Source organism: Molothrus ater, chromosome 10, assembly GCF_012460135.2.
Source record: "Molothrus ater isolate BHLD 08-10-18 breed brown headed cowbird chromosome 10, BPBGC_Mater_1.1, whole genome shotgun sequence".
NCBI classification, from domain to species: Eukaryota; Metazoa; Chordata; class Aves; order Passeriformes; family Icteridae; genus Molothrus; species Molothrus ater.
Genome location: NC_050487.2, coordinates 11,508,248 through 11,522,249, shown reverse-complemented (window position 1 = coordinate 11,522,249; position 14,002 = coordinate 11,508,248). Strand labels below are relative to the sequence as shown.

Here is a 14,002-nt window from a genome sequence, read left to right as displayed (position 1 = left end):
AAATGGATGTGATCGAACCAGCAAATCAAAATAAAAATCTGGGATGACTACACAATTATTGTTATACTGGGAACTGGAAATTATAAATTAATGTTATGGTTATTAATCTTATAGCTATATCATCAAGCTGTGACACATGCATGATAAATTGATTCTTATACAGTAGAATCTAATTTGTGCATGTTCTCATTTGCCCTGGAGTATATCATTCCTGACTGCTGAACACAGCTGTAATAGCAGAATACTTGAGTAAGGCCAGTGTTAATAGAGAGGTTTTCATTTGCAAAGTTCATTACATAGTATTTACTAGTAGGCTATGAAAAAAAATCATTAATAATTTAAATTAAACACTTGTTGAAATAAATTAAGAAAGTACATCTTGCATTTATTAATTGCTTGTTATCTTGTTTTATAATTAAAAACATTTTCCAAATTTTGAATGATCACTCAGTCTGAGAAAGGTTTCATGATGTACATGGGCATTTAATGGTCATCTCACTTGGACCTTCTCTATCTACAGCTGTTTGAAGTGACCAGATACTCAAATAAAAGGAGATTAATTTACCTGCAGAAATACACTCAAGAATATGTATGGGAATTGACTTGTATGTATGTGTTCATTTGGTGCATGCTTCAAAGTCACACAGTGACTCAGTGTAAAAGCATCAAAAGTGCAGCCAAGCTCTCTGATTTTTACACAGTAAAGACCTGCATTATGAAGGCAAAAAAGACAATAGACCTTGAAGGAAAAAATTGTTGGAGAGTGTAATTTTTGTTCCTTTACTAGTTTTCATAGCCTTGATCATTTTAAAGCAAAAAAGCTTGTAATAATAAATTACTGCTGCTTCCTCACCTTCAGCAATTCTTGTCTGGATATTTTGTGATGTTTCTGCCTTTGTGACACCTGCCTTCCTATTCAGGGGCTCACAGGAGAGCAGAGTCTATCTATCAGGAAAGCTTCTCCTCCTTTTCCTCCAAAAATAAATAAGCAGTCTATTATGAATGAGGTACTCAGGATGAGTCCAGAGATTGGTCTCTCACTGGGGCAATTTTGTGCTACTTTTCTATTTAGGACATAGCAAGCATGAATGTCATCAACTTCATTTTCTTTAATACTGCTGACAAAGTGCATTTATCCTCATGCTGTTCACTTCTCCTATCTGTTTGCTGTAATTTGTCTAGAATCTGTCATCTACCTCATTGCTTTTTTAAAATGCTCTGAGCAGGTCTTGTGCATGCTCTCAGAAGGGATCTACCAAAACATTTCTGTCTGCAGTTCTGAGCACTGTGAGCCCAAGGCAGTTTGGGCTTTAGTTCACTGAGCTGACATTATTCTATACAAGGAAGATATTCTGGGCTTTCAGTTCTAAACTGTGTGGCTTTCTTTTCTTTATTCATTAGTAATGTGCCATGCTGTGACATGCAGAGTAGGCAGACTCCTGCCAGTGAGGAGGGAGAGGGGATACTTTGGCATCCAGGTCAAAAGCAAAGAGACCACAACTCTTGTAAGCTCAAGGTCTGCCACTCCTAGGAGCACAGGATGAAATCTAAGCCTAATTAGGAAAACAAGAGATAAGAAAATGGCATTTGCCCAGCTGTGCAGAGACAGATGACAACTGAGCTGGTCTCCTGCCAATCCCTTACTGGAGTCAAAGCTTGGGCCTGGCTAATTTAGAGGCTGCTGTAGGCACAGTCTTCTAAGGCAGTAAGAAAAAAAGAGAAATGTGTATGTTTTGGAGAAAATCACATATTCTAGCAAAGCATTAAGCTGAGACAAAAGATCAGTTGCATAAAATGTGGATAGTGGAGTCTTATTGCTAGTGCAGAGGTTCAGGATAAACAGGGTAAGCACTCTTAGCATGGCCAGAACAAATGCTGTTATATGTCACCTCAGGAGTTCCAGTGGACATTGAATTCAGCAATTCATTTGGGGTTACAAAAGTACAACACTGAAGCCCAGGTCTCACTTGAAGCAGCCAGGTACAACATCAATGATCAATCCTAAGATAAGGGCCTAAAAAATCCCCTCAGCTCCATCTCTTGTTGTTTTCTGTCACTTCAAAATAAAATCAGCCTCAGATAACTCCAGAGATAAAAGCCTCATGAGCAAAGCACGAGCTTTGGTTTGCATTGGTGCAGGTCTGGTGTAAGAAACCTTAAATCTTTTCTTTAGTACCAAGAAAATGATTAGTCACATTTGATACCCTCAAACAGCCTGGATAGGGAGATTGTTGCCCCTGGGCGTGTGGCCCCATTACTGCAGCAATTGGAGGCACACAGAGTCTCATTTCCTGCCACTCACACATTCAGCTGCATCCCAGGAGATGCTGTGGAGATTCTCACATAAATATGACTCCAAAGTAAATGTTATCTGATTTAAATAATTTCTCTTTTACCCAATCCTCATTGTCCCTTTTTCCATGCATTTCCCCACCTCTGATGAAAGACCAGTTCCTGCTGCTTTACTGAGAGATTTCAGGATATTGTGCATCTTTAGAGAGGCATCCCAGAAGTTCTGGAAAGCTTTTAAATTGGGATGAAAACTGGTTTACTTACAGGTCTTTTGAAATGAAGCTACACCTTTATTATTTTGCTCCCCCAGAAAGTAGCGGTTTGGGGGTTTTCTTTTTCTAAATTCTCTTTTTTACCACCAAAAGTCCTGACAGCTGGAGAAAAATTTCTGGTTTCATTTCTCAAATTAGCAAATTTTCAGGTTTTGATTGTGGCCACTCACTTCCAGGTTTGTATTTAAAGACCATTGCACATGCTGCTCTTCTCTGATATTCCTTTTTGCATGTTTGTGAAATGGTGTAAAAGAAGATTTTGTCTATTAGTGAGAGCTAATATGGGAGCTATTTTCAGATTAGCACTTGTAAATTAATTCCCACACTATAATTTTAAGGTTCACACTATCAGGAGAATACTTTTAAATGTACAAGTTCCTATATAGTTGCTATATTTTTTATATTACTAGCTTTTGACTCAACAAGCATTTCAACTACATGTATTTGTAAAACCTAATGTAAGAATAAGTTCTCTAGCTGTATTAACAGCTAACAAGCTGCCTCAATTTCTCTGTTACAAAAAATCAAATAAAATGGTAAGGCTTTTATTTCTAAAAAAAAGAGGTTGATCTGAAGCTGAAAGTTTATTAGTGATAAAAGCATTTTTTCTGTGAAGTGTCTCATCTTTTATATTAAGAGAAAAATGTCAGTAATCTGTTAATAAACACAATGAGCTGTATTGCACTTAACAACTTACCACCTGTTTCAACTGAAAACATTCCCTGCTTACTTTAAGTTAGCATTTTGTTCTGCAATTGTAGTACTGTCTCAGTAATTGCTGATTTCTCCACTTAAGTAAAGAGTGACTGAGCTGCCTCCAACAGCATGAAACTGAGGACAAGTAAAGGGTCCACTTGCTTTATCTGCCTCCTGCATCTAATGGATATTTTCTGTTTTCAACTCCAGCATTGCCATATCTGCTCTTACCTGCTTCTCTGTGAAAGCAAGCCCACAAAAGCAGCCTCATTCTGTGCCACACTCTGCTCATACAGTATTTTTCTACCCAGCTAACTTCAATTCCAGCTTTTATAGTGCTACAAAGAAATCCAGATTGCCTTTTCCTTGTAACTAAAGAGTTCTGTGTTTGCCTCTTCAGGTATTTCTCTTTCCTTTTCAGTTAACATGTAATTGATAATCACTCTTAAGTAATCATTTTTATGGATATTCATTACAAACCATTTTCTCCAAGCCTTTTAATGAACTGTTCATTGTGAGAGTCGTGGCTGGTACATATTAAGCTTTCAATTGTAGCAATTGGAATATTCCACTGCATTCCCCCAGTCTTCCCTGGAAACAGAGTATATCTGGTTTCTACACTTGCATAATTGCATGGTTCAGTTCATTTATTCTTATTGCAAAATCAGATTTAAGCCATTTTATTCTTCATGACACTCTTGGTTTTCTCACTACCCATAATTAACAGTTTCTTAGCAGTCAAAACCAGTTTATAATCACAGCTGAATTTAATAGCAAATTTTTAAAATGCAAGACTTGACATCCTGATGATTAATAGAGAAGAAACTGCATCAGAAACTCTTATCTCCATTTCAGTTACTGAGCCTGGAGCTAGTGATACTTAGCAACATTACTGTTTGCCTGTATTTTTAACTGAAATGTCATTGTTTGAGCATCCCAGTGAATATTATTAATGCCTTGAGAATTTTTAAACTCCTCAGATCAGTTCTGCACAATCAAATACAGTTACTGAGTAAAAAGAATTAGACACATTCATGAGAGCAATTAGACCTCACAAAAATATAAACTTCCTGGAATGTATTTCAGCAGTGACAATCTCACCACACCCTATAATATTTATCATGAAGAAAAGTCTTTGTGTAGCTAGAAAAAAAAATCAAAACAGACTTAAAATAAATATAAGAATCAAAGACACACTAAAGGTTCAGTGGAATTTCTCTTGGCTAAAGAGTCAGTGTTCTGTAGAAGCCGTACAGGTAAATTTAAAATATAAAGAGAACCCAGAAGCAAACAAAATGTCTGCGGGAGCAATGATCAGAGTGGACACAAGGAAGCCCTGAGCTGTTGTGTAAATAATTATCTGTGTAGACATGCCCCAAGTTTAAGAAAAAGAGTGTTCTTCCTCCATGGCCATTTACATTTGGCTACTGGTGGACACTGTTTGGATTTCTGTTTTCTCCCTATGTGTGTTCCTCCTGCATGATCTGTGTCCAGACCTCACAATCTTATCAGCTTCTTTAATTACACTACTGCACACAGTGATGTTACTCTGTGATTCTAGTGAGTTACTACCAGGGCCAAGGCAGTATTGAAAAATATCCCAATAAAACAAATTTGTTGCTATTATTCCTGACAATCCTGCTTCCCTGCCCCTCCAGACCTTCCACAAGCTGGGACTACAACTGGTGCACATTCACTGACCTGCCTGTTCTGGGCAGCACAGCTTGCACCTGCCAGAGCATCCCTTTTAAGCAGTGTGTTGTTGTTCACCTTGACACTGTTACACCCTGCTTGTGATAAGATACAATCAGGCACAGACTGGAATGGTTTTACCCTGTTGCAGTCATTTCCTACCAAGTAGTCTCAAACCATTTAAATGTAGCAGTTTCTTTTCCTTTCCTATTCAGTCCCTGCCAAATTCTTTCAAATAGTCCAAATTCCTACATGTTACAATTATGTTAGTCTTACACTTACAATTACTGTCAGATTGTGGTTGGATCATACCATGTGTTAATTGAAAAAAAATTTTATACAGCCTTTGAATTTCCAAATACACTACAGTGGAAATGCTATGGAAGCATGATTGGCCTTAGAACATATATCTCAAATTTCTTTTGTTATAAAAAGCTATTAACAGACTTAATTTGGTTTTTTATGCAGCCTTTTGCAAGCTTAAGTAAGAAAACAGAAGCAGCTCTTTTTTTTTTTTTTTTTTTTTAATTCCAGGTATTGTTGCTGTCCTTTTCTGTGGAGTCACACAGGCCCATTACACCTACAACAATCTGTCAGCAGATTCCAAAATGAGAACTAAACAGGTAGGACATGGAAATAACTGACCTTACACTGGTGGTAAGGAGTAACAGTCACTGCACTACAGCTGGATGGGATTTCATCAATGCACAGCAAGAGGCTTGTGTCTTCATCAGGGGAAAGACTGGAGATTTTGCCAGGAAAACAGTAACAATTATCAAGATAAGCAAAAAAAATAAGAATATAAGAATCTGTTCTTCCCAAGAGACCTGAAATGCCAGACAGGTATGGAGATAACAGCTTGCACCAACTTCCATACAAAAATGCTTCAAAATTAAGGAAATCAAAGAGCTCCAGTAAGTAAAACAGAAGTGGTCTGAAAGATTGGATCCCTGTAGATTTTTGCAAAGGGATTGTATAAACTGCAGTCTGGCCCACAGATTTTAGCAATGACATTGTTTAATTTCTGTTTCATTAAAAATCGCCATAATTAGAAAGATAGAGATTTTTTCTTTCCATTGTGTTATTTAGAGTCTAGAAATGTGAAATTTGATCATCTGTTTTTGTTTGAAGAAGTGACTAGTACAATTGTAATTATTTTTAAAACATGAGGCTGTTCTCAGATCTATGGCATTTCAGTGTTCAAAATACTTTTCAGCATGAGTAATTTTAGACAACCCTGCCACTACCTAGAGCCTGGTAGAAGTAATTTAAATGCAGTTTTCTTCCCTTTTAACACTGACTCATATGTCCCAAAACCCCCAGGTTGTAGGAAATCTATCTCCTAGAATAAAATGGAAACTTATCGCCCAATACTATAATTTTCATGATGCAATCTCATACCTTTTTCAGCAATTCCTTTCTTTTAAGCATTTGAAATTTTACATAGAAAAATTCATTGCTTCTTGCACATCTCAATTTAATCAAAAATCCAATTTTCTATCAAAAACAGCTTGATAGAAAAAAATACTGGCCACAGTATCAGTTCAGCTGTTAGAGTCTCACTGACTTTAGATCACAAAAAGTTTCTGGTCACTACTCTCATAATAAAGTGTTAGCTATTGAACAGTATAAGTCTTTTCAATTGTATTTCTTCATAGCAGTGGAGTCTGATGCTTTCAGAAAGTATTCCAGCAGAGAACTAACCTTTCTCTGATAACTGCACTGAAAGGGAATGACATTGAAATCCACCATAGAATTGTTTCTGTTCTGCAGAAAGACTGCATTACATATGCCATTACTGCCCTTGCACAAAACTTATAATTTGAATAGAAGTTTTTTCAGGGATTCATCTGCATGTTTTAATGATGCATAGCCTCAGAGAGAGACAGAAAAAGCCAAGGTTGGTGGTATTTTTAATTATCTATTAAGCTTTTCAGCAGCAGAATCAACTAATATTTTGTTTAAATGCATCCTAGTATTGTTCATGTTTACTCTGTTATTCCCTCCTATTCAACAAATGCAAAACAAAATAGTGAAAATAAACCAAATTTACCCTTGAACACACAGAAAAGGGATTATGTGTTTCTCTATGGAGCTATGAGTTTTATGCACACTTTCCTATTCTGTTTTTCTCTTCCCCATAAGCCCTTAATCCTCAGCCTCCTTTACAATATGGTTCAAACATTGTTGTTGAATTCCTTTGAATTCTTCTAATTTATTTTCTAATCCAAATATTACCCTTTCATATGCAGCTGTTTCAGTGAGACCTGCACTGCCTCTTTCTCTCCTCCCAAGAATTCTCTTCAAGCAAATTTAATAAACCACACACTTGGCATTCTCATAATCATCTATAACTTCAGTGCATCTTCAATGAATATTGTTGCTCAGACAGTTGGCTTTGCTCCCACTCTAAGTCATTTTTATTACTCATTACTGGCCAAAATCAAGGGCTTTTCAGTTCTTTTATAGAATTATTCCAAAGCAGTCTCTCTCTTTTGTTACAATCTGACAGATCTTTCAGAAAGGAGTGCTGAACTGTAATACACACTGACAAAACAGTGAGTTAAGGCTGAAGCTGAAGCTTACAAAAAGTATGGAAATTAGATTTAAAACTGTAAATCAGATTGCAAAATTGTGTTAGCTGTTTTTAAACAAACACTTTTTCTTTACTGCTTTGCATAATTTTCTTTACATTTTTTACTTGCTTTTAAAATTTTATAGCTTGATGATAAAATCTGGTACAGAGTGATAGAGAAGGGTATTTCCAACCCTGGTGCCAAGTTCTGTATTTCCCATAATACATCATCCTTTGCTCTAAAAAAAGTAAAAAGTTTCTCTTCAGTCACTGATGTAAAATGAGAACTTATCTACAGTTCTTAAATGAGAATTTAAGAATGTCTATTAAAAAGGCCTGTTAAAAGATGCCATGTAATTATTAGTCCCCATGTATCCATTATTCTGTCAATTACTGTTTAAGATTTCATGAAAGAGAAATATTAGATTTCAAGCATCTGAAACTTACAGAATCTGAAACTATAAAGCAACACTAATCTTTTCACAAATAAATGTATTATTTTAACACTCTCATAGGAAAAGTAGATTTAAAAAAATTAGTCAAAATGGAGGCTTTCGATAGTTTTCATTCAATTCAATTATCCCAATTTTCATTAGGTATTTATAAACATTCTGTGTGTTTTTACTGTCATTTTTTTAACATGGGTGATGTTTATGGAAGTAATTTTAAGTCATCATCATTGACCTGACAACAGCCATCATGATCTTAACAGTGAGATTGACCCTGCCCTCCATGGCAGCAAGGTTAGCTCTAACACGAGCGCTCCTGAATTTCAGGCATTTAAAGTTTAATTTATCCAATGTATCTTTAGTGAGGGAGAAGATGAAACTGCTGGGATCTGATTGAAAGCTATTTGATTCTGAGCAGCTTTCTCCAGAATTATTTACAGCTGCTATCTCCCCTCACGTTATGCTGCAGCCAGACAGCTGCTTCTAAATCTTGGGACATCACAGCTCCAATTTTACTGTAGGCTTCAGATGTACAGCTGGGCTGGGCTGATTTGCTCTGCTACAAGTAAGTCAGAGGCTGGGCAGGGTGGTGTGAGATAAACAGAAATCCCTGGTTTGATTAAAGTGGGCAGAGTGTAAATCCCTACAGGTCACCTCTAGAAAAGGATTCATGGATAAGATTGTGTTTTCTACAGGAAGATAAGACGTTCCTTGCTCTGTTTTTCTCTCTGCCCTCTATCACTTTCACTCAAATGCCAAGCTAAGACCAGCACATTTTCCTAGTGGTGGAGTACTGACTAATGGCCATAAATATACTTCTGAGTTGTACCTTTTATGCTCCTTTAACTCTGGGGAACAACTCCAACAAGGAGAGTGGGCAGGGCAATACCTCTCTTTGGTTAAACGTGCAAGGGTATGAAGAATTCTCTTTGCAGACAAAATAGTGTCAGCAAGTTACAAATTCTGGAAAGGGAACTCTGAAATGCATCACCTACGGAAGAAGAGCCAGGGAATAACAAGAAGACAGAGGAAAACATGTCCAGCCAACAAGGGAATATGTCACACACTGCCCTGTCTCCATTCATTCCCCAAGCTAAGCCTTGTTCTCATGGTCACCTCTGAAACAGGTGTGTCAAACTTTTGCTGAAGGTTGCTTTCTCAAATGAGGTGTAGTAGCCTTTCTAATCACATGAGGAGTTAAACAGTTACTCCCCTGTGCTGTTGTTGCTGATAGCAAGCCCATTAGGGGAACAAGGTGCCTTAGAGACAGGAGCTCCTGGCCTGATTGTTCAGCTGCACTGGGCGTGCTGTGTGCACAAGATTCCAAGTTAAGATTTCAGTGGCCCTTCACCTCCAAGGTTTAACACAGGCAGGAGGATGAGATAAACATCACTGCTGCTTAACTTGGGAGTAACTTTACCAAGATGCAGTCTCACTCAGAGGCTTGAGCAGATCAGTTTGCACTGCAGGGCTCAGACTGCTCTTGGGCTCTGCTCACTGATGGACATAGTACTGATTGCTTCAAATTTTAATCTCTGCACTATAAAGCAGATATGATTATCTCTGATTAATAAAAGTCATCAGTTTGCAGGGGAGCAGCTAGTATTTCCTGGAAATCCCTAAAAAATACATGAAGCTTTCAAAAGGTTCAGAGCTCATTGATGATGCAGCCTCCTTCCAACAGGGACACTGGCTAGGGATCAATCAGCTGATTTCTGGATCAGAAATTAAACTGCATTCCAAGACACTTTGGTGTAAAAGGATTGTGGTTTTAAGCATATAATTTAATTCCAATTAATCACATTAATTGAAACATGTAGAAAAAAGTCATAAAAATTTTTGTAGTTTCTCAAAAACTGCAAATCAAATCTTTATAGTCTCTTGACCCTAATATGTTATAGTATAGTCTCAATATAGATTTTAGACTTAGAATAACAGAATCATTGAGGTAGGAAAAGATCTCCCAAGACCATCAAGTCCAATCATCAACCAAATACCACCATGCCACATCTACTCATTTTTTGAACACTTCCAGGGATGGCGTTTCCACCACTTCCCTGGGGAGCTGTTCCATCCATGATTATGGACTCACTTCAGAAGCAAAGCAAAACAGCAGAGCAAAAGTAAAGTATGGTGACAGAGGTATCCAAATCAACTGAAAGGGGAAAAAAAAAATCAATTAATCAAAGGATCATTACCTGAATGCCTACAGACAATGTTTACTAAAAAGAGCATTGCAGGACTAAAGGCAGAGAGGTGAGCAAAGTCACTGTATCCAAATGAAGCACCATCACTGGGATCTCAAAATTCTACTGCTTTTTGGCCTATGGATCTTGTAAATCAGTCACAAGCAGACCTACAGCCGGCACTGCAACAACAAATTACCTTTCTCCAGATACATAATTCTGTTTTATAGGATTCTCCCATCAGCAGTCTTTAGAGGAGAAAATAATGCACTGCAAATTCTGCTTTAGTAGCAGAATGATTTCTCCTGAGTTTGTTGTTAAAAGCACATGCCAGGAGCTGCAGCTACTGTTCCCTTTCTGTGAGAGGAGAGCAGCTGGGGAGAGATGACTCTGCACTACCACACCCAAACTACATCTGCTTTGTGAGGGTCCCACTCCAGGTATCCAGCACCCATGCCTGGGAGAAGCAGCCCTCTAATTTCATAGGGAGCTGCAGCACAAAATGAAATGGTTTGGTGCCTTTATCTTAAACCCTCCACAGTCACACTGGACATGTGTGTGCCCTGGAGCTGTGGTTCTGCTATTTGTGTGAGTGTTTAAGAGACCAAACAAAGAGAGCTGGGCTTGCTTCTGTATTGCAGAGCCTATATTAATTTATCTCTAGTTAATGCCTACTATTTTCTGTTATCAAACATTGAACTGTTTATAGATAATGAGTTTATACTTCTAGGAATAAAAGTACATGCACAAATGTCAGGTTATAATGGCTCTTATAATTCAAACTCTTAATTTATAAAAAAATGAGAATATTTCTAGGCAGAGGAAAACCCTACTTACAGTAAAATGCCCTAGATTATTAGCAAGGCAGAACTACCACAAAACATAAGGATACACAAGGATAATTCTCATCCTTCTGAAATGAGCAGCCTAATTGACAGCTGTTTTGATTTGTTCCCTCTTCTTAGGGACAAATGACCTTTAAGGCGCTGCAAGAGGTCAGGTATTTCCACACAAATGACTGGCAGAGAGAAAGACTGAAAGAAAAGTTATCTCTCAGAAAGGTTACCACCAGTACCAGATTCTAATCTGCCTTTGCATCTGTGCTGTGCAGGAGGAATCTGTTTTCCCAGCACACCTCAATCACAGTGCCTACAGGAAAATTTCATACCAGAATGGGGGTTTATTATCTTCCCAGGTATAGAGCTGGCTGTCTGACAGTCCTCTGAGAGCAAACTGGAAATTCTTTTTGGCTAATGCATGGCATTCAGGTCTGGCACTCTTCAATAATACAGAAGAGGTCTTTGCCTAAGGAATCCAGTAAAGTCCAAATTCTTGGTGAGCATTAAACAGGTTACATGCATGAAGCACATTTTTCCATTTAAGTGGAGACTGAGCATAAAAGTTAGCTCTGATGGGCACTGTCTCATGGTTCCCTTTCTGCAGCTGAACAAAAAAAGTTCTCTGATTTGCAACCTCCTTGAACTCCTGCAAGTTCAGACTCAAAAGTGATAAAGACTGAGGCTTCAGGCAGTGCTGCCCAGGAAACAGCACAGGTGACCAACTAATAGGGCTCAATAGAAAGGTCTGGAGAAGATATTCCTTTTGATGACAAGAGTCTGAAAATAAAATAGCGTTTTGGAAGATTTTGTTGTACTGGAATAACATTAGTATAGTTTTGCCCATGTTTTAGCCAGTTTTGCTTAAATATTTCAGAAATTAGTAATATTAAGGAAAAACCTTGATCTTGTCTTCTGGTATTTCACCCAGATTTTTTTTTTTTTTTTTTTTTTTTTTTTTTGAGACAAGGCCTATAGCAAAAATCTTCATTTTACAGCTGTTGAAAACAATCAGGGAGAAAATAGAAATGCCCTTGGGTTTTTTTTCCTTTTGAGAGAAGGAAATGATACATTCATACAAGGGTTGTAAGCATGGTTTAAAAAATAATGGTTTATACAGCATTTATCTTATGGCTATTAGGATCAGATACCTGAAACTGTAGGTAGAAACTATTTCTAATTTTGAGGTAGCTAACCTATATTGGAAACAACACAAGCCAGAGTCTTCTACCTTTCTAAAAGTCCAAAGCTGAGGTCTCTAGACATTGGCTATCATTACAGCTCCAGCCTACATACCCTGAGGAGCAGCAGCCTCTCATTCTTGTCCTGTGCTCTCCCTTCTAAGCTCCAGCTTTCCCTCCCTCCTGAGCTCCAGCAGTGTCAGATGTGCTGGCTGAGCCCTGTGCTCCTGACTGCAGAGCCAGAGCATCTCTGCAGAGCCCCTGGCTCTGTCACAAACCGCCTGCCCTCGTTCAGCACTTGCCTTCTTCTCTCTAATTGAATATGCATCACATGCAGAGTGCTTGTAATAATTGTTACCTTTAAAATGGATTGCAATTGACAGGAAGTGTACAATGAATTCCAGTCCTCTGCACAGCTATTTTCTGTGTTTAGCAGAAAAAGATGAATGTTGGAGACATGCCAGGTGCATTGTTTGACCAGATGTACCATAAAATCTTATGGAACCCTGTAGAACAGTGTAATGCTATAAAGAAGTCTAAAGCTGCTTACTGTATGGGTTTAACAAGAAGAATCATAACAACACAAGAAAATCTTGATTTCTGCAGAAGAAATTATACTACCATGTCTTTCAATCTGAATTTCTTGACAAAATCCCTCATTATCTGACTGATGTTCCTGATTACTTCACCATGCTAAAAGAATGTTAATCTGCAGTCTCTTTACATGTGACTCCCCTTAAATTTATGTGAAAATGCTGTAATTGTTTCCTCTCTTTCAGCTGTGAGCTACATGATGGATGGTAAACAGCTAGAAATCATTGCTATGAGTAACCAATAACAGCAGACTTCATAACTCTGGTGCATCAGTAATTACCTGCATCATTTATGGTTTATATAATAAATTAGCTGCTTTCCTACCCACAATACTGAAAATATTGGGTGTCCATATACAAAATCTTGTTAGAATATTCAGTTCTATACTTGATTCTGTAGTTTCCATTTTCCCTCTTTTTGTACACCTGCATTAGAGATTCCTTAACTGAGAATGTGCAGATGTGCTCTGGCCTCATTAGCTCCCACAAGGCATGTGCCCCTTTGTCATCAGCATTTTATGAAGAATATCATATTCTAGTGTCTTAAACACATACACACAGAGAATAAAGAAAAGTACTTTGAGCCTATGAGGAAGAGAAATTCTCTTGAAAAACAAAGAAATAAATATTTTCCTTAATTTTGCTTAAGCACAGAAACTGGAAAATAACACACTGAAATGTAATTCATACCCTGAAGTAACCCAGAACTGTAATGAAGCAGTGTTTCTACAGAAAAGCTCATCTTGTTGAAAAATTATGTCATTTTTGATGCTGGTAGGCTAAGGAACATAATACCATATACAAACTAGTTTCCAAATGGTTTCATTAAAGTTTTTACTATCTGTTTAAACATTAAACATTTTCTTTAAATATTAATAAAGATCTTAGATTGTTAAGGTTGTAGTTTACTCTTCCAGCACAGTATCAGATGCCAGCAGTTAGCTAACATATACCAATTGGAATTATAACAGATAGGCCAAAATCACATTGGCACGTGGAGAAATGTGTAAGGAACTTCCAAAGTGAGACCTGTGGCCTAGCTGCTCTGGCAGTGCCCTGAATCACAAATGAGGCTCTCATGTGTGCTGCTCTGTGCAGTGGACTCAGACTGCTTGGGGCTGTGAGAGCTGCTGCAGAATCAAACACAGCTTTATGGAACTCTGCAGATGCTGCTGTGCTCCATCAATCTCACCAGAGCTTTGAAGAGCAACTTCTGAGAAACTTCTCCCT

General features: G+C 37.7%; 1 protein-coding gene across 2 annotated transcripts in view; it reads left to right on the top strand.

Annotated features, from left to right (window-relative positions):
* Positions 1-14,002, top strand: part of SLC9A9 (solute carrier family 9 member A9) — a 171,102-nt gene that overhangs the window by 73,729 nt on the left and 83,371 nt on the right. For both annotated transcript variants that reach the window (XM_036388794.2, XM_036388793.2), the window contains exon 9: positions 5,487-5,575. In XM_036388794.2, coding sequence (XP_036244687.1) covers positions 5,487-5,575 — 89 coding nt within the window. The remainder of the gene's footprint in view (positions 1-5,486; positions 5,576-14,002) is intronic.